General features: G+C 39.2%; 3 protein-coding genes across 6 annotated transcripts in view; 2 read left to right on the top strand and 1 right to left on the bottom strand.

Annotated features, from left to right (window-relative positions):
• Window positions 1-1,766, top strand: part of STOX1 (storkhead box 1) — a 50,497-nt gene extending 48,731 nt beyond the window's left edge. For 2 of the 3 annotated variants that reach the window (XM_060033750.1, XM_060033748.1), the window contains one exon: window positions 1,174-1,766. In XM_060033750.1, coding sequence (XP_059889733.1) covers window positions 1,174-1,220 — 47 coding nt within the window. In that variant the 3' untranslated portion in view covers window positions 1,221-1,766. The remainder of the gene's footprint in view (window positions 1-1,173) is intronic. The other variant, XM_060033749.1, reaches the window with a different exon arrangement.
• A 5,322-nt stretch (window positions 1,767-7,088) lies between these two features.
• Window positions 7,089-7,632, bottom strand: LOC132439452 (deoxyuridine 5'-triphosphate nucleotidohydrolase, mitochondrial-like). Its single transcript, XM_060033747.1, has one exon. It carries the CDS (start codon window positions 7,624-7,626, stop codon window positions 7,132-7,134), a length of 495 nt encoding a protein of 164 aa, XP_059889730.1. The 5' UTR covers window positions 7,627-7,632; the 3' UTR covers window positions 7,089-7,131.
• Window positions 7,633-8,797: 1,165 nt separating this feature from the next.
• DDX50 (DExD-box helicase 50) overlaps window positions 8,798-18,789 on the top strand; it is a 31,339-nt gene continuing 21,347 nt past the window's right edge. For both annotated transcript variants that reach the window (XM_060034894.1, XM_060034893.1), the window contains exons 1-5: window positions 8,798-8,963; window positions 12,401-12,697; window positions 15,238-15,313; window positions 16,298-16,476; window positions 18,571-18,688. In XM_060034894.1, the coding sequence (XP_059890877.1) occupies window positions 8,874-8,963; window positions 12,401-12,697; window positions 15,238-15,313; window positions 16,298-16,476; window positions 18,571-18,688 (760 nt within the window). In that variant the 5' untranslated portion in view covers window positions 8,798-8,873. The remainder of the gene's footprint in view (window positions 8,964-12,400; window positions 12,698-15,237; window positions 15,314-16,297; window positions 16,477-18,570; window positions 18,689-18,789) is intronic.

The raw sequence follows: 18,789 nt of genomic DNA, 5'->3' as shown, positions 1-18,789 counted from the left end.
TTATTTATAACTTAGGCTAAATTCCTGGAAGTTTGCATTTTTTTAAACACATCTACTTTATTGGGGAACAAGATTTTTTTGCCTGAAACAATAGTTTAATTCATATTAAGTCATTGAAGTATCAAAACATGTTGTCTTTGAGGTAAACAACAGTGTAAACCAATAAGCCATGGGTTCCCTTTTGTTCCTCTCTGGCAAAAACAAAAATAAAACCAAAAACAAACCCAAAACAGATAAGAGAAATTGACATGAATTGAGAATTTAAATTTGAGAAATCTTGAGAAATTTAATTTTTAAAAATTGCTTATAATATGGTTTTCTTGAAAGATTTATAACTATAATCATTAAAGACATTTATAGGAAAAGGGAGGGGAGATAACATTTGGACATCAACTATGTGCCATAATTGGATTAGGATTAGGGAGACAGAGATGAACAAGGTGTTGTTGCTACCTATAGGAAGCTTACAATTTAGCTTAGTTTAGTTGAGGAGACCAACAAACAATAAACAAATTGAACTCAACAACAAAGCATAAACTCTTAATTCCACATCTCTTTGGCAGTTATGAAGAGTGATGGGCTGTGTGGGAAAGATTTATGGAGGACACATTTTTGAGACATCTCTTGATGTAATGGACAGGTGAGGGAGAGGAGGCAAGGTGGGAGAAGGGGAATGTCAAAAACAAAATGCCCAACCAGTAATGTGAGTTGGCTGAAGCAAGGCAGATGTCTTGGATAAGGGACTAACATCGCTTACAGCTCCTAGGAAAGGAACGCTAGTCAATATGAAAAATATTACAGTTGGCTTTTCCTTTCCATATGCTTACTCAAAAAAGAAACAAATTATACAAGAAGATATTGGTCATTTTAGTTGTATAGAAGAGTTTTTCATGGAGCTTATTGTTTCTGCCTAGAATATACTTGATATTGGATCGAGAACAGATGTTCAGAGAATATGAACTTCTTAGAAAGCAGCTGTCAAATAATTGAGTTGCTATTGGGAATCCTTTAAAATGTAAAGAGCACTTGAGATTTTTAAAGGTTAACTTATTTGATAAGTTAGTTCCTGTTAGTAAATGTACTCCTTCAAAGTAACAAATGAAGGTGTTTTGCCTTGGTTAGAAATCCAGGCCCTTTTGAAGGCAATAATTCTGTTACTTTTAATATCTTTAGGACACAGAGTCTGGCATCTAATAACTCAGTCATTTTGGATGGACTAAAAAGAAGACAGAATTTTCTGCAGAATTTTGGAGGCACAAAGAGCAGTCAAACACCCACGTCCAATTCCTTACTACAACTAACTCCAGTCATAAATGTTTAATTCTTTTTTTAAGATTTTTTTTTTCAATGTGGACCATTTTTAAAGTGTTTTATTGAATTTGTTACAACATTGCTTCTGTTGCATGTTTTGGTTTTTTGACCTTGAGGCATGTGGGATCTTAGCTCCCTGAACAGAGATCTAACCCATGCCCCCTGCATTGTAAGGTGAAGTCTTAACCACTGGACCTCCAGGGAAGTCCCATAAATGTTTAATTCTTACTTTTCTTTTGGAAACTTTTTTTTTTTGTAAAAATGTACAACATTAATATAGAATGTTTTAATCAACTGAGTTTGTAAGAATTCTCTAAGGCCAAGCATATATGTTATTAACCTCATTACATATTTTGTTGTAGTTACTGGTTTTTTTCCTTTTTTGACATTGGCTTTTTTAAAGCTTATTTTACTATAAATTTATTGGGAATATATAGATTGTTTACAATAAAAAACATGGAATCATTGGTCTTCTTCCAATTAAATGTAATTTAACTTGAATCATCAGACCGACATTCATTAGTTTCTCAAATACATAGGAAGCTAATTTACTACCTAGTAGTGAATTTTTGTACCCACATCAATACCAAGTTCTTACGGTAAGTGGATCTCACCAGATTTCAACACAGAACCCCAGAAAATAGTGTGTTAGGGTTGCATAGATACGTTGTTTGCAACTTAAGTCTTTTATAATCAGAAAGAATTTATATAGATGTGTTGGGTGCAACAAGAATTCCTTCTATCCAGTCATTGCTGCCAAGGATATCCTTTGTGAACAGCTGGAACATGAAGAAATGTCTCCACACTATGATTGACTGACAATGTCCAAAATACCCATGGCAGTAGACATATGGCTCAACTATTTGGTTCCTCCCCACGTTTGAGGCTCTCTCTATAAAATGGCTTTGAGGAGTCAGGATGTTCTCAGATGGTGGAGATAGAAGGGAAGCAGAATGGTTGCAGGACGGCTGTGAGTGAAAGGGAGGTTCTGAATCAGAGATTTAGAGGGAAGATGCAAGATGGCTGGTAGACAATTTTTCTACATTTGATCCACTTCTGTTCGCGATAAGACCTCCGTAGCCTTGCCAGAATTTTTTCTGGCAGGACTTTTCAGACCAAGTAGTGGAATGGTCAGTTCTCTTGGGTTTGGGGAACATGGAACAGTCACGAGTGGTTTCAGCATGTCGGGTAGATGCTAATGCTGATTTCTGGTTGAGGGGATGTTTCTACTAAGAGGTTTCTAAGGATTATCAAAGCCTTAGAGCTCAAGGATGATTGAATAGAGAGAGAGTGCCTCTTTCCAGCTCTCACCATCCAGATAACAGTGAAGGCCAGAATGAAGCTCAGCAGTGTGGAGAGCTGACTCCAGGCCCTGTGGGAGTGCAGAGGAGGGGAGATCAGATGCGCTGCTCTGTTTCATGGTGGTTGCACCACTCATTTCTGACTGTTGGTTTTCAGTGGCTCTGACCAACCTACCGTGGCATTCCAAGACTACCTGTGGTTACAGGGGGCAAAGTACCAAGAAGGGTAATCTGGATAGAAAAGCCTTGTGGGGGAGGCATTGGTTTAAGGGGGGTCTTACAGCTTGGAATCAGTATCAGTGAGTGGAAGTTAGGAGAGAGAAATTTCAGCTTAATATGAAGAACTTCCTATTAGGCAAAACTATCTGAAGATGAAATAGGTGGCTTTGTAAACAGATGAACTTCCTGCTGTTTAGGACATTCAAGCAGAGGCTTGGTGATCCCTTGACCGGTATGTTGCAGAGGTATTTCCAGTACTTTTCTTAAAAGGATGACTGAACTAGATGATTTTGAAGATTCCTCCCAACTGTAAGGTTCTGTGCTTATAAAACTCAGTGAAGGTTATATGTCAAATCTATCCAATTAAAAAAAAGGAAAAAAAAAGATTCATTGAGGATCCTGTGAAGTACTGAACTCACTCAAGATTCCCAAGTTGCTTCCAGTTCTTCATTTCTGCACCGATCCCTGCCAATCCTTGGAAGAATGAGTACCAGCAACTCTTCTATCTTTGATCTTGGACCTGGACAATTTTCTTAATAGAGTAAGGAATCCAAAGTCTTTTGTGACTCTATCCACCTCAAGGGACCAATGAAATCCATCTAATCTTGCCACCAGATGCATTATGACACTCTCTAAATGTATTAAATGAAGCCTATTATGAAACCAATAAACCTCCCTTCTATAAAACACAACATATGACCACAGGTATTAAAGATGAGTGTGCATGTTATTAAATTGTTTGGGAGATTATTCTCTACAATGGGTGACTTGAATTTTTTCCCACTATTTTTGTGTGTGGAAATTTTACTTATTCTCTTTCCCATTGCAGTCTGTTTGCTAAGAGAAAACTGTTCTCTTGAAACAGCATGGTGACCTGAGCTTCGGAGTCAGATAAGTTTAAATCCCAATTCCAACCCTTGGTAGCTGTGTGATGGAGAAAGTTACCAAACTTCTCTATTCATTTTTTTCATCTGTAAAGGATATCTACTTTATAGGATTGTTGTCAGATTTGAGAATAATCTATTGAAAGTGTCCAATGCAGGAGGCACCTATTATTGTTACAAACATATGTGTGTATATTTTTATATATTGATTCACAAAACTTGTCTAATACATGGCCTACTATACAGGTAACCTGTTTTTGCCAGGTTGTCTGGAATTCCTCCATTTAGAGAGTCCTTTAGGTTAAGATTATAGAAAAGTATCGTTAATCAAAATCCAGATATGCCTGGGGGAGGTATTATGCTTTTGGCTAACAAGTTTTCAGTTCATACCTCATGCTATAAATAGGATAAAGTATGCAAAGCATGGGCTGATTGTGGCTACTCATAATGTGAGATCATGTTCATCCTCTTTCATCTGGGATCTCAGATCCCTAGGAATCCTCAGAATAGCTGGCTTCTGCAAACTATTTTCAATATTTCAGAAATCCTAATGGAAATTGTACATTCTCTTTGCTTAACTCCTTGCTACTAAAACATCAGTTTCTTTGCCAATGACTGAAATTACACCTGCTCAGTAATGCAACCCTATCACATGGTGGTGTGACATTGTTAAGCTTCATTTGTATCTTATTCATATATTAGAAGAATGATCATGAATCAATTATTATTAAATGCAATTTAGCAGACAGAATGTTTCAAAGTGTCAGAGCCATGAGGAAAAAACAGAAGAGCCGTAGCAGTGAAAAAATTGGGGATCAACTGTATTCTGAGAACCCATCCTACAGCTACCTGAGAAGGCTTTTAAGGAATGGGCAAGACAGACTAGTGCCTAAAGGGAGTGTGGAAGAGAGACATGAGAGTCACGAAACAAGAATGGTGAGGGGATATATCGAAAACAAACTCATGACTATCTTTCTGGCCTCTACAGATCTTTCTCTCAGTTGAAGTCTTAGACACGTGTTCCATTTTTAGCAGTTGAGCAGGTCCTATTTCTTGGGGAATGGTGCCCTCTTCTGGAGTAACTGATGTGACTGTTCCCTTCCACCACTTGATTGAAAAGCATCTACAAAGTAATTGATTAGAGAAACAGACCTCCTCCCTCTATTTAAAAAGCTTTCCCAAATAATTTGAATTAGGAGCTAGATATGCTAAATATTTTCAAAGCTATCTCCTCGCCAACACTGTCAAAACCTGGAGCTAAAAGTAGAAATATAAGTACCTCTGTACATCATCTCTGCTGTACTGTTATATCAGGGGATCCCCCCAGTTTTCCTGAACTATCAGTAGGGAAGGCATTTTTGCCCCCCACTTTACTAACAACACAGGTTTTCGAGTTTAGTTGGCCAAGGTCATGTGGCTAGCAATGGCAGAAACATCGTTCCTGGTCTCTCTTTCATTTTCTTCTTCTTAGTACTCTCCTCACTCTCTGCCCCCAGTATCTCTTGATCGATTTATAGCTGACCCTTAAACTATTTCCATCTCATAACATGATGGTTATGTTATTTAAAAATGATGGTTCAATTCCTCTTGTCACATAAGATTGACATGCAGATGCAAAATGATGGTTCTTTTTACCTTCTACTCTCTATGGAATAAAAATTAAAATCTAGCCCTCTAGGTTTGAGAATGACCAGAGAGAGGCAAGTTTATAAAAAGTCATCTTAAAAAAAAAGTCGTCTTGTTTTTATAGAGTTTAATGAGCCAAAGTGAAAGGCAAGGGAAATCTTTATAGAATGTTGCAACAGACCATCAGATGAGGCACCCCAACTGTCAAATTTTGAGAAAGAAATTATATCAGTGGCTCTGGCAAGATATTTGGAAAACAAAGATGTTCTAATAAGATTACATTTTGAGTTACTTGTACATTTTAATTATTCATGCTACCCCTTCAGGTTCCTCCCATAAATTTTTAAAAATAAATTTATTTATTTATTATTTTTGGCTGCATTTGGTCTTCGTTGCTGCGCACGGGCTTTCTCTAGTTGCATCGAACAGGGGCTACTCTTCGTTGCGGTGCGCGGGCTTCTCATTGCGGAGCATGGCTTTTAGGCACACAGGCTTCAGTAGTTGTGGCTCAAGAGCTCTCGTTGTGGCGCATGGGCTTAGTTGCTCCGAGGCATGTGGGGTCTTCCCGGACCAGGGCTCAAACCCATGTCCCCTGCATTGGCAGGTGGATTCTTAACCACTGCGCCACCAGGGAAGGCCACCCCCCCCCAATCAATTTCATCATCAGTATAAATCTCTTGAGACTTATAGGGACCAAATATAAAAAAAAGAATTATTCCATCATCCCCATTCCCAAGTTTTCTAGTTGATGCCCACTGAGAACACATATGTAGTGGTACCCCAATTTTTTCAGCTAAGCCACAGTTTGGTCAAGTTACTTATGACTAGGTTTAATTTACACACATTTGCCCTTTCCACCTGACATAGACAGCAGCCAGTTTTGTTTACATGAGTTTGGTGCTCAGAAAGGTAGGGTTTTTAGAGTGTCCCAAATCACAGAAGGTCATTTAAAAAACACTAGTATACTTATTAGTCTCTTGCCTAGAGCATCTCCCAACAGTCTAGTCCTTTCCTTTTTCAGACCTGCTGTATGACCTTCGACATAAAAATGAATGCCAAAAATAGTCTTGAGGAGCTAAAACTGTGTTTGATTTTCAACCACAACATACTAACATCTATTCCTATTATTATCCCAATTTTATACCTGTGACATTCTTAGCCACACCCACTCCTGCTTCCATGCACATCATACCCTGTTGTAGGGCTACAAAGACTTCACAGTGGTAGAATTGGGAGTGGGTGTGAGAGAGTGGGACAAAAAGGTTTTAGAAAAGACCAATCTAGAGATGCATAGCTATTCCCATAATCTGGGGAGAGAGATGCATTTTTTCACCATCAACACCTGAACACTCCATTTGTTCACAGTATTGAATCCATAAGGTAACATTTAGATAAACATATAGCCCCTGACTTCAGGCCAATCCACACTTAATGCAGGAGGCCTGTAGCAATCACAGATTTATCATTTGTGGTTTCAGCTATTTAGGACCAATCCCCAAACTCCAGGACTTGTAGCAATCTGAAATTTTGCTAAGACATAAGTTTGATGCTCAGGTTACAAGGCTGGTGTGCTAGACATTGTCAAGTGGTTTGTGAAGTGCCCCTGCTTCTACATTGCAATTTGCTTTCTTGTTCTCAAGAGTAGGTTGAAGAGATCATGAAGAGTTAAAAGGAAATGGCTCTGAAATGAAAGCCAATCAGCTAGCACCTTGTTTTGTTTTCACTTTAAGCAAAGACTTTATTTTCAAGGAAAAAGTATATTTTCTCATTTTCTGTTCTTGGCATAAATTTTAATTATTTCCAGTGGAACCAAAACCTCCTGAACCCCTTTCAGTGTCATCTAAAACTTGAACTTCCTCTATTTCTGGGTAAAATATCCGTTCACAAATGAGCTGTGCAATTCCATCACCCTTTTTGACTTCGAACTTTTCTTTGCCAAAATTAAACAGTACAACACCAACATTTCCTCTATAATCTTCATCTATGACACCAGCTCCTACATCTATGAAGTGTTTTGCAGCCAAGCCAGAACGTGGAGCTACTCTCCCATAGCACCCATTAGGAAGAGCTATCTGAATGTCTGTTTTCGCAAGAGCTTTCTCCATAGGTGGTACTGTGTATTCACAGGCACTGTATAGGTCATAGCCCGCGGCGCGCTCGGACCCCTTGGTCGGAGCGGTGGCGTGCTCCGAAAGCCGGACAAAGCGGAGCCGCATGCCGCCCTCCTCCGCAGGCCGGGCCCATTTGCTGGGGGAGATGACTTGTGCCTCTTGAGAGCAGGGCATGGCAGGGCAGAATGGGAGCACAAAGGGAGCAGGCGGAACAAGAGACAGCAGGATGAGCGTAGCGCACCCCAGCTAGCACCATTGATGTAAGAAAAGAAAGGTACATTCTCAGGAGTTAGTCCTTTGTATTGTCAAAAGGTTTCCAGTTTTGTTCAAGGCTGTAATTCAGGGCCAGTTAATTCCCATAACTAATATCCTTTTATCCACTGCAAATACATAATCTGTCAAAGACATATAGGCTTGTTTTTTCTCTAGGTTTCTCCAGGTTTTCCTAACATCATTCATTCTATGTTTCATAGGAGCATCTTCCCCCCAAACGCTTTGGTAAGCCCAAAGCTTTAAGGTTGGTGTGGCAGGGAAAGCACTGATCTCGGATTCAGGAGTTGAGTTTTCTAGTCCTGTGTGCCACGAACTGTGTGACTTCAGACAAGTAAATCCCTCTTTTAGGGGGTTAGTTTCCTCTAATGTCAAATGGGTGGGAAGGCCCTAAACTAAACTAAGGACCAACTTCATGACTAAAACCTAAGACTTGAGGGAAGGCTGTCCGGGCCTAGTCTTCACCTCAAGCCCATCTAGCCCACTCCAGACCCCAAGACACCCTTTCCCACCAACTCAGGGCCGCTGGCCTCGGGCGAAGATGTTAGACGTTAACGCCTCACCCCGCAACGGGCGGGGCCGAGGCCCGCAGCTTCCGGCGTCGAAAGGCGACGCGGCGCGTGGCGCTCCCTTCGCCCCGCCCGCTCCCCCCCGCCCTCCACGGGCAGGTTCTCCTGCCAGCCCGCCGCGCGCGCGGCCGCTGTCCGGCGCCGTTGAGGGGCTTCCTAGCCCCAGCAGTGAATGCTGGGAAGCCCCGAAGCATCTCCGCTGTGGCAAAGAGAAATGTTCGGAGTGGGGGAGGGGGAGAGGGAGAGGGAGAAAACAAATCCGAACATTTTATGCTAATCAGTTCGCGCCGCCTCCTTTATGGAGATTGGTCAGGGTTTTACTCTAGAAGCCAATCATTTCAGAAGAAGGGTGAGCCAATCGAGACTCCTCGCATTCATTGGCTGGGAGACTGAGTCGCAAGGCGAGAGTTTAAACGGAGAGTATCCGGGATTATTTTCCCCCGCCGTGCGGTGCGTGTCCCGGAAGTGACGCAGGCTCTGGCCGGGAGGCTGCCCTGCCCCCGCTTCCTTTCGCCCTGTCGCTACCCGTAGGTAGTTGTGGCCGCCGTGCCCAGAGGTAGGCGGCGGCAGCAGTAGCGGCGAATGATGCCTGGGAAACTCCTCTGGGGGGACATTATGGAGCTGGAGGCACCTTTGGAGGAGACCGAGAGCCAGAGGAAGGAGAGGCAAAAGGTGCGCAGAGGATGGGCCGCGCCTCCTTTTGGGCTGCGCCGGCTTGGGCGGGGAGGGGAGTCTACCTGATGGCCTGTCACAACCGGGCCGGAGCATCCGAGGGCCTCTCCTCGCGCCACCCTCGTCCCTGGGAGGTCGCTCCGGGACCATTACTACCTCCACACCCCTAACCTGGAGAAGGGCAGCACTGGGCTTGGGCCCGGCCTCTCGTGGTCCCCGTCCTTCCTGTCGTCGCCTACGAGATGGGCAGACTCAAGTTCTCATCGCGGAATCTGTTCTTTCTGTCCTCTTCTTAAGCAGCGAGGCCTGTCATTTGGTTCTCGTTGGCCGTCTTAGAAGATGATTAAGAAAAACGATTGCCTTGAATATGTGTAACTTCTCCGTCATTCTGTCCTGTATGCGAGAATCTTGGGGAAAGCGATCTTAGATTTACAAACCTCGATAACGGGTCAGTAGAGGATTGAGGAAAAGTGTCACAGCCAAAATTGCCAGGATTTGGCTGTGATGGAGATCGCGTGGGTTGTATTAGTAATAGCCTTTTATGTTAGTATTTTCATTCAATTCACAAATGTTTATGGAGCCTAATTTATGCTGGGCACCAGGAAGGTCCTTGCCCTCAAGGAACCTGTTAGAAGAGTTGTAGAGACTTCCTGCCCCATCCCTCAAAAGAAGAAAAAGAGAGAAAAGAAAACAGAGCTTGGAGGGTAAGGAAGCAGTGTTTGAAGGCTGACATTTGACAAAAGAATGAAAATATTCTCTGTAGTCCCAGAGAGCAGAACCTACCCTTCTGACCTTATCACCAAGGTAAACTTGCCATTCTAGCCAAGCAGTTATTATTTTTTATTGTGGTAAAATACACATACAATAAAATTTACCATTTTAACCATTTTAAAGTATACATTTTTGTAGCATTAAGTACACTCACATTGGTCTGCAGACATCATATTCATTCATCTCCAGAACTTTTCATTCTCCCAGACTGAAGCTCTGTGCCCATTAAACACCAACTCCTCGGTTGCCCTCTCTCCCCAGCCCCTGGCAACTACCATTCTCCTTTCTGTCTCTATGAATTTGACTACTGAAGATAACTCATGTAAGTGGAATCACCAAGCAGTTATTTTAAGTTTTGCTCATTCTAAAATACTTGTCCCTCCTTCTGCATCCATATCCTATCCATCTGTCAAGGTTTAGTTTATGTCTTTTATAACCACGCCAGTGTACACATACAGTAATCTCATTCCCCTTTGAAGTCTTGTTCGAGTGCTATCTTTATCATTTGATTGGCATTTATTATGCCCTTCCTTGTAAAGTTAGCTCATTCTTCCTGAGTATATCTTTCCCAAGTATTTCCCAAAGATCCTTGAGGGAAATGACCATATCTCTGTCCATGCTTGCATTTCACTATATCCTTGTGAATTAATTAGTGGCTTTCACGTTGTAGTTTCTCCAGAGGTACTTGTTGATTTTCCTTTAATTATGAAAGCTAACTAAAGATTTGGAAACAGATTGGAGTACCAACTAATAGAAATAGACATTCAAATAGTGGTCTGGCATCCAGATGAAGGTAACTGGTTTTGAATGTGTTAAGATATGGAGCTGGGCCTTAGGTTCTCAGAACTGGAGTGCAGGTTAGGAAGGAAGCCTGGAAGTGTATGTTGAAGCCATGAAAATGGTATGAAAGTGTACATAGAGAACAGAGACTTAAAGAGCATCCACAGAAGGAGAAGGGAGAGGAGACATTGAAGAAGACAGAGGTAACAGGGTAAGGAGGGAATGTAGTGTGTTGTGGAAGCCAAGAAGATGGAGAGTGTCGAGCACTGTGGATCTGATGTGGAACAATGTATTTCATCACCTTGGGTATTTCTGGGCTTGAACCTAGAGGTCTCATTTTATCTTGCTTCATCTCCCTGAAGTGCAGGCCCAGGAGCAATTCAAACCCTGAGACTTGCTCTATAAATAATCTTGTTTTTCTATAGAAGAATCTATTGGTTTGGGGAGATGTGGGATAGTTCAGTTAACTAAAGATCAAATGATGTAACATATAACTCTATAACTTATATTAATGTAAAACTCTAATGTTTACAAAGCATTTTCAAATACTCAGTTTTCATAGCAACTCTTATTTCATGAATGAGAAAATTGTATGTGAAAGTATTCTGTAGAAACTGTGTAAATCATGGTGAAAATTTTGGTGCTGGTTGTTTTTACCAAGACTAGTCACTACCATCTAATTTATTTTGAACATTTCCATCTAATTTATTTGGAACATTTGACCAAGTAATTTTGAAGTGCTAAATTTCCAAATCATTTCTTGCTGTCTGCAAATATTAAAACAAAAGTTGGCATTTCAAAACTAAAGTTGCAGAAAGCCACCCCCTTCCCCCTTTTTAAAGTTCTATTAACTAAATTTGTAAAACTTCAAAAAATTTTCTGGGATTACTAATATAGTTATCCTTCCAAAGGAGTATAACAATTGGGCTTTTCTTTAACCTGTTTATCAAAGTTCAGGGGGGAAGCATGATGTGAAAAGAGCGTGGGTTTTCAAGTCAAACAGGGCTTGATTTCTAGCACTTTCACTTGCAAGAAATCCCATATGTGGGTCTTTGGCAAGTTACTTATCTCTAAGAACTTGTTTCCTCGTCTGTAAAATGGCAAAGGTGATACAGGTTCGCTATCCCTTATCCAAAATCCTTGGGACTAGATATGTTGTCGAATTCAAAATTCTGGGGCTTTTAAAAGGGTAACACCCTAGTAGGGTTTGGGGCCCCGAACCTATAATCAAACACCTTAATGTTAAATGTGAATATTCATACTAAGTGGAATAAGTAAAGATTACAGATAGTCTCACATTAGTTGAAGTCAAATTTTACCACAAAATGAGTTCAGGTCAGGTAAGGTTTTGTCTCCAAATAAATTACAAAAAAACTTTCAGTTTTCAGAGCTTTATGGATATTGGAATTTCAGATAAGGGATTATGGACCTGTACTTCCCTTATAGGGTTGTTATGAAGATTTAAACAAGATAAGCCGAAAACATATTACACAATGCTGGGTAGGTACTCAGTAAATATTAATTTTTTTCTTGGAGATATTAGAAGTTTTTGATTGTTTTTTAATTTATAAATCTTGAGTTCTCATTCTTTTACTGAAAAGAAGCTATTTCAGTTTCCCTTAAATGTTATAATGGGATTAAAGAGGGACTAGAGGCCATGTCTTAAGAGTGCAAGATTTGGGCTGAGAAAGAAAGCAATAGGTAAAGCTTAGGCTTGGCATTAGCAACCAGTCTGGATTTCTACCAGGTACCTTTTCAAGATTACTGTAGATTGAGCTTTGCTGGTTGGGGGAGTCATACTCTAACTTCTCTAGCGTCTTAAAAGCAAAGCAAACCTTGTGACCCTCTTGTCACCCTCTTGTCACTGCTTCTTTGTTTTTCCACAGAGTGATAGAAGGAAGTCAAGGCACCATTGTGACTCAGATGAGAAATCAGAAACAAGAGAAAATGGTGTTGCAGATGACCTGGATGCTCCCAAACCCAAAAAAACTAAAATGAAAGAGAAACTAAATGGTGGCACTGAGGAAGGATGTAATAGACTTTCAGATGAATTTTCTAAATCTCGTAAGTCAAGAAGAAAAGATCTGTCAAATGGAGATATTGATGAATATGAAAAAAAATCAAAGCGAGTGTCATCCTTAGATAGTTCTACTCATAAATCAAGTGAAAATAAACTAGAAGAGGTATGGATACTTTTTGTTTTGCATTTGACATTATCCTTGAAATACAGGATAATTTGATTCTTTAAGACTAACTAGAATTGATTCTACAGTATTTCCTGCTTAGTGTCCAGTACTCTCAGTTGGACTGAGGAGTCTATACAGCTGAAACCTGAGCCTTTTCCCCTTTGTTTCTTTCATTATATTGCCTTTTTCTTGGCGAAGAGATTGGTGCGGGGGGGACTTGGTCAAGTTTAAACCTTTCCTGTACATTTGGGTTCCTAAATGATTTTCCAAATGCTTATTGATGGTCACCTACTTGCATTTCTTACGGTTATTTCAGCCCTCATCATTACTCATGAATTAAGTTCTGACTTTCTGAAACGGGGTACATAAAGGCCTCTTGACTTTGTATATTTTGCCTTCTGTTTCTTGTGCTTCTGTAACAATAGCAACTTTCAATGATTTTTAGCTCTTACTGTAACTCAATCTTAAAGCTGTTTGCTTTTTTAAAACAGAAATGAAACATATGAAAATGATCTGAAGAAATTTGTTCTCCTGGATATTAATTTTTTGGGAGGTATAGAAAACATGCTTAGTATAGAATCTTCATTCCTGGACTCATTACTTTTGCCAGTATCTGTTACAGTAGGTATATTCTTGCACAGAATTTACTCAATTTGTTCTTGCACTTTTTTTTTGTCTTTTTTTTTTTCCCCGGTACGCGGGCCTCTCACTGTTGTGGCCTCTCCTGTTGCAGAGCACAGGCTCGGACGCGCAGGCTCAGTGGCCATGGCTCATGGGCCTAGCTGCTCTGCAGCATGTGGGATCTTCCCGGACCGGGGCACGAACCCGTGTCCCCTGCATCGGCAGGCGGACTCTCAACCACTGCGCCACCAGGGAAGCCCTGTTTTTGCACTTTTCCTCTAGCAGAGTTCATAGGTTTATCTGGGCATTACAAATTGTCATTAAATTACTCAGCTCTTAAACAAAAAAGAACTTTAATATTCTTAATAACTCTTAGTATTTCATAATCTTTACATTTAAAAAATCTGATAGTTGCTGTTAATTTAAATACATTTGAGCTTAATTTAATGTGTAATCTTTGGGGAGCTTTGAGAAAAAATGTTGAATCCTTGCTTTACAATATGGTGTTTTTTTATTTGTGAGTTTGCTATTTGTCAGGAAGCATATATGTTAGAGAGTTGTTCTAAATAAGGCCCTACAAATCTGTATTGCTGAGCAGCAGAGTGTACTTCTTGCTCTGTTGGGATTTTGCCTGCTATAGTGCTCTGTATTGTAATAAGCTTAACTGTTTATTATTTTGTTTAGATTATGTTAGGGTTCAGGAGTTCTACTTCTAGGAATTTATCCTCCTAAGGAGATTATCACGAGGTGTACAGAGATGTATGAATCAGTATCTTATCACAGTGATGTTGGTAATAGCGAAAATTTAAACATCCTAAATGTCTGATAGTAGGCAATTGGTTTGATAAAATATGCTATACCTATGTAATAGAATGCATTGATCTTAAAGGGCATAGATATGTTAGAAAGGTATTCAGTCTATCTTATTAAATGAAAAAAATGATTACAAAGGAGTATATACATATGATTTTATTTCATTTAAAAATGTATATGTACGTAGAGGAGTGTGTGTTTCAAATGTGTCTTTAGCTGATTGGATTGTAGATAATTTTACAATTTCTTTCTTTTAATATGGTTTCTAAAATTTCTGCAATGAAAATGTGTACTTTTCTAATAAAATTTTTTTCTTTAATCTTAAAAAGATAACATTGAGGTTTGCTTAAATGGATTAAATTTGAATTTGATGTTATGTCTTTTATCTGGTTCTTAGTTTGAAACTTGTTATGGTGTGTGGTTTTGGAACTACCTTCTTTAAACAACCAGTAATAAAGTATTTAAGTAGATGTATTGTCTTTGTTCTATATATGCATTGACTAGTACACAAAGTTTTCAATAGATGTTAAATGACAATGTCATGCTGGCCTCTATATATGTTTGAGAAATTTTCAAGCTTACAGGAACTTTTCCTTGTATTAATGACATAAAAAATGCTTTTTAGATTCATAGAACAACTTATTTAACTTTTAGTTTTAGAAACAATTTACTTTCCTCATTGCTTAGCTTCTTTTGGGGCGGTTTTATAGGCTTGTGTTAATCTTCATAATTAATATTATCTATATCTGTGAATATGATTTAGATTATTGAATACCTCTTTCATAATACCTTAAGTCAAGTGGAATTATATTTTGATCTATGTAGTAAATGTATTCCTAAAGAGTTTTATGTGTGAATTAATCATTTTTAAATGTATTATGGGAAAGTGTATTAAGCTTGTTATTTAAAGAGACAGTTTTGAAATTAAAAGAATTTGCCACTAATTTATCTTGTAAGTTAATCTATACGGTTTTTGCAAATACTAACTAAAGTTGGTTTGTTAGTTCATTTAGTAGAGCTAAAAGCAGTAAATGAGTGAAAGATTCTAAATACCTGGTCGGATATGAACTATATCAGTTAGGTCTTTGATTTCATTTTGACAGACACTAACACGTGAACAGAAAGAAGGAGCCTTCTCCAATTTCCCTATTTCTGAAGAGACTATAAAGCTTCTGAAAGGTACAATGAATTTTTTTTTTATTTATTTTATTTATTTTTGTCTGCGTTGGGTCTTCATTGCTACACGCCGGCTTTCTCTAGTGCGGTGAGCGGGCTTCTCATTGCAATGGCTTCTCTTGTTGCGGAGTACAGGCTCTAGGCGCGCAGGATTCAGTAGTTGTAGCTCACGGGCTCTAGAGCTCAGGCTCAGTAGTTGTGGCGCACGGGCTTAGTTGCTCCGCGGCATGTGGGATCTTCCCTGGACCAGGGCTCAAACCTGTGTCCTCTGTACTGACAGGCGGATTCTTAACCACTGTGCCGCCAGGGAAGCCCCGGTACAATGAATTTTAATGGATATGCAATTGAAAATCTAAAACTAGATTTTAGAAAACTCTTGTGCCTTTTCTGACCAAAAGGAGAATATACAAAGCATAGAGAAATAGCTTTTTTCATTGCAGTTATTTCTACATCATTTTTTTGGTATTCGGTTCGGTTTTTAACTTTAAAGAATTATATGTATTTGTCAAAAGATCAGGCCAATTTTTTTTTTTAATAAATAAATTTATTTATTTATTTTTGGCTGTGTTGGATCTTCGTTGATGCGTGTGGGTGTGCCGGCTTCTCATTGCGGTGGCTTCTCTTGTTGCAGAGCACGGGCTCTAGGTGCGTGGGCTTCAGTGGTTTGGCTTGTGGGCTCTAGAGTGCAGGCTCCATAGTTGTGGCGCACAGGCTTAGTTGCTCCGCGGCATGTGGGATCTTCCTGGACCAGGGCTCGAACCCGTGTCCCCTGCATTGGCAGGCAGATTCTTAACCACTGTGCCACCAGGGAAGTCCCTCAGACCAATTTTTAAATAATTCCTCTTTGGGGTAGGAATAACTGTAAATGTTGTTAGGTGATGTATCTTTAGGCACATGTTGATGAATCAGGAATGTTATTTTCAAATAAATGTAGTTTTTCCTATTGCTGGTCTTAAGTAAATATTTCAATGAAATCTCATTTTACAGGTCGAGGGGTAACATATCTCTTTCCTATTCAAGTTAAGACTTTTGGTCCTGTATATGAAGGAAAAGATTTAATTGCTCAAGCGCGGACAGGAACAGGAAAGACATTCTCTTTTGCCATCCCCTTGATTGAAAGACTCCAAAGAAATCAAGAGACAATTAAAAAAAGCCGCTCACCAAAGGTAACCATTATAGGGAGTAAAAGGTTTAAACATTACTCTAATGGAAAGAGAAAGAAAGAGTATACTGGTCTTGGGAATGCCCTGGTGGTCCAGTGGTTAGGACTTGGCGCTTTCACTGCCGTGGCCCAGATTCAATCTCCAAGCAGGGATTGAATCTGGGAACTAAGATCCTGCAAGCTGCACAGCGTGACCAAAAAAACAAACAAACAAACCACAATATACTGGTCTTAAGTTCAAGTACCCCAAAGATAGAAAAGTTAGTCAGTCCTGGGGCATAAAGTAAAAATTTGGGTCCTAAAGCAAAAATTTGATTTTTAAGATAAATCTCAAGTAAAGCTAAAGTGAGTTACTGCATATGAATGTAATGTGTATGGATCCATAGATGTCTTTGATAACTGTATATTATGAAGCCAGCATATCTGATTTTAGGAGTATTTACAGTTAGTATATTTAGTGACCTTTTTCTTCTCTTTTTTCAATTCTGACCTTTGCTTTTAAACAGTAATTTTGCTGAAGTGGTATTTATTTATTTGCTCATTCAGTAAATAATATTTATTTTACTGATTGACTTTAAGAGTATTGTAGAAATGATACTGCTACTCCCTGTGTTGTTGGAGTACTGGAGATCTGTCTTAATTTATCAGTAGTAAAGAACAGAGAGGACCTAGTGAAATTTTAGCCTAAAATTTGACCCTTTTAGAACCTATGTTCACTTTCAGGTTGATAAACGTGAAGAAGAAAAGAATCAGTATTGGGACTTCCCTGGCAGTCCAGTGGTTAAGACTCCACACTTCCACTGCAGCAGGCACGGGTTCCATCCCTGGTTGTGGAACTAAGATCCTGCATGCCGCGCAGCGCGGCCAAGAAAAAGAATCAGTATCAAAATTTGAACAGATATGTGGCTAAAAGTAATTTGTTCTTTGAGACTTCTAAATATTATTACAGTGTGAAAGTAAATTCACATATATGAATGTAATTAAGTAACAGTGGTCTTGGAACAGGACAAATCTTTTTTTAGAGAGTTCTGTTTCTTAGGTGAAATTAGGAAGTCTGAAAGTAATAGAAATAGGACACAGTCCCAACACTGCATTTAAAAAGCTTTTATTCTAGAAGGACATTACTGGAGATTCCAGCTCCACCACTTCTAGCTACTTGATCTTGGGCAAGACTCAACTTCTCTAAGACTCATGCTCCTCATTTGTAAAACTGGGAAAATAATGCCACCTCATTGGGTTTTTGTGAGGATCAAATTAAATAATTCGTGTAAAGCACTATTGTTGTTTGCAGAATTATAATCGGCATTGTACATAGAAAGTTTATGGCTACTCTTTGTTAAATCTGCACTTTCTAAATATCAAAAAAAGAGAAATAGAGGTAAATCAATTTTTGTATAACCTGTTTGAAACATGAGTTTTATTTGCTTAATAAGGGGCTTTGCCCCTTTTTCAGTAAGTCTCTTGGGATCCTGTGTAGAAGAAGCTGCTCTCATTAAACACCAAACAGTTAAGTCCACTCTCTGGTACTAGCTACAGATTCGGTTTCATATTCTACTTAACAAATAAATTGAAATATTTCTTTTTAAAAAATGGCACATATTGGGCATTCATTCATTCACTCATTCAACAAATATTTTTTGAGTATCTATTCTGTGCCAGGCACTGTTTGAAGTTCAGGGAATATATTGAATAGTATGACATAAATAACAGTACTGACATAAATAATAAATAGTACTGACATAAATCCCTGTCTTCATGGAGCTTACATTTTAGTGGGTGAGACAATGAGCAAATCAGTAGAATATAAATATTTTATATGGTGTAAGTGCTAAGGAGAAACAGTTAAGCACAGTTGGGAGGATATGAAAAGAGGGTTAGGAACCTCACTGAGAAAGTGACTTTTGAAAGGGGACCTTAAGGAAGTAAGGGAGGATATAATAAACATAAGCTGTTCTTGTTATTTGTGCTCTGTCTTTAAATACTATGACATTAATGATGAGATTCCTAGTTTTAAATGCACCTTAAAAAATAGTCTTCTCAGTTTGAACTTAGAGGTCTACAGAAACTTACCTTTTGGTTTTTTAAACCTTTTGCTTAGGTACTTGTTTTGGCTCCTACAAGGGAACTGGCAAACCAAGTAGCCAAAGACTTCAAAGATATAACTAGGAAACTCAGTGTGGCGTGTTTTTATGGTGGAACATCATATCAAAGCCAAAGTGAGTAAACATGTCTGATGGTAGCACAAAGATCTATTTGCTACTCAAATCTAAAATCTACATTTGAATTTTTACATATTGATATTTCTCTCCTCTCACAG

The sequence above is a fragment of the Delphinus delphis genome, chromosome 16 (assembly GCF_949987515.2).
Source record: "Delphinus delphis chromosome 16, mDelDel1.2, whole genome shotgun sequence".
NCBI lineage: Eukaryota > Metazoa > Chordata > Mammalia > Artiodactyla > Delphinidae > Delphinus > Delphinus delphis.
The sequence above is the reverse complement of the archived record's forward strand: the minus strand, read 5'-3'. Positions and strand labels throughout refer to the sequence as shown.

What these genes read in the sequence shown, in the direction of transcription:
- LOC132439452 (XM_060033747.1), bottom strand. Translation starts at nt 7,626, where the DNA reads ATGCCCTGCTCTCAAGAGGCACAAGTCATCTCCCCCAGCAAATGGGCC.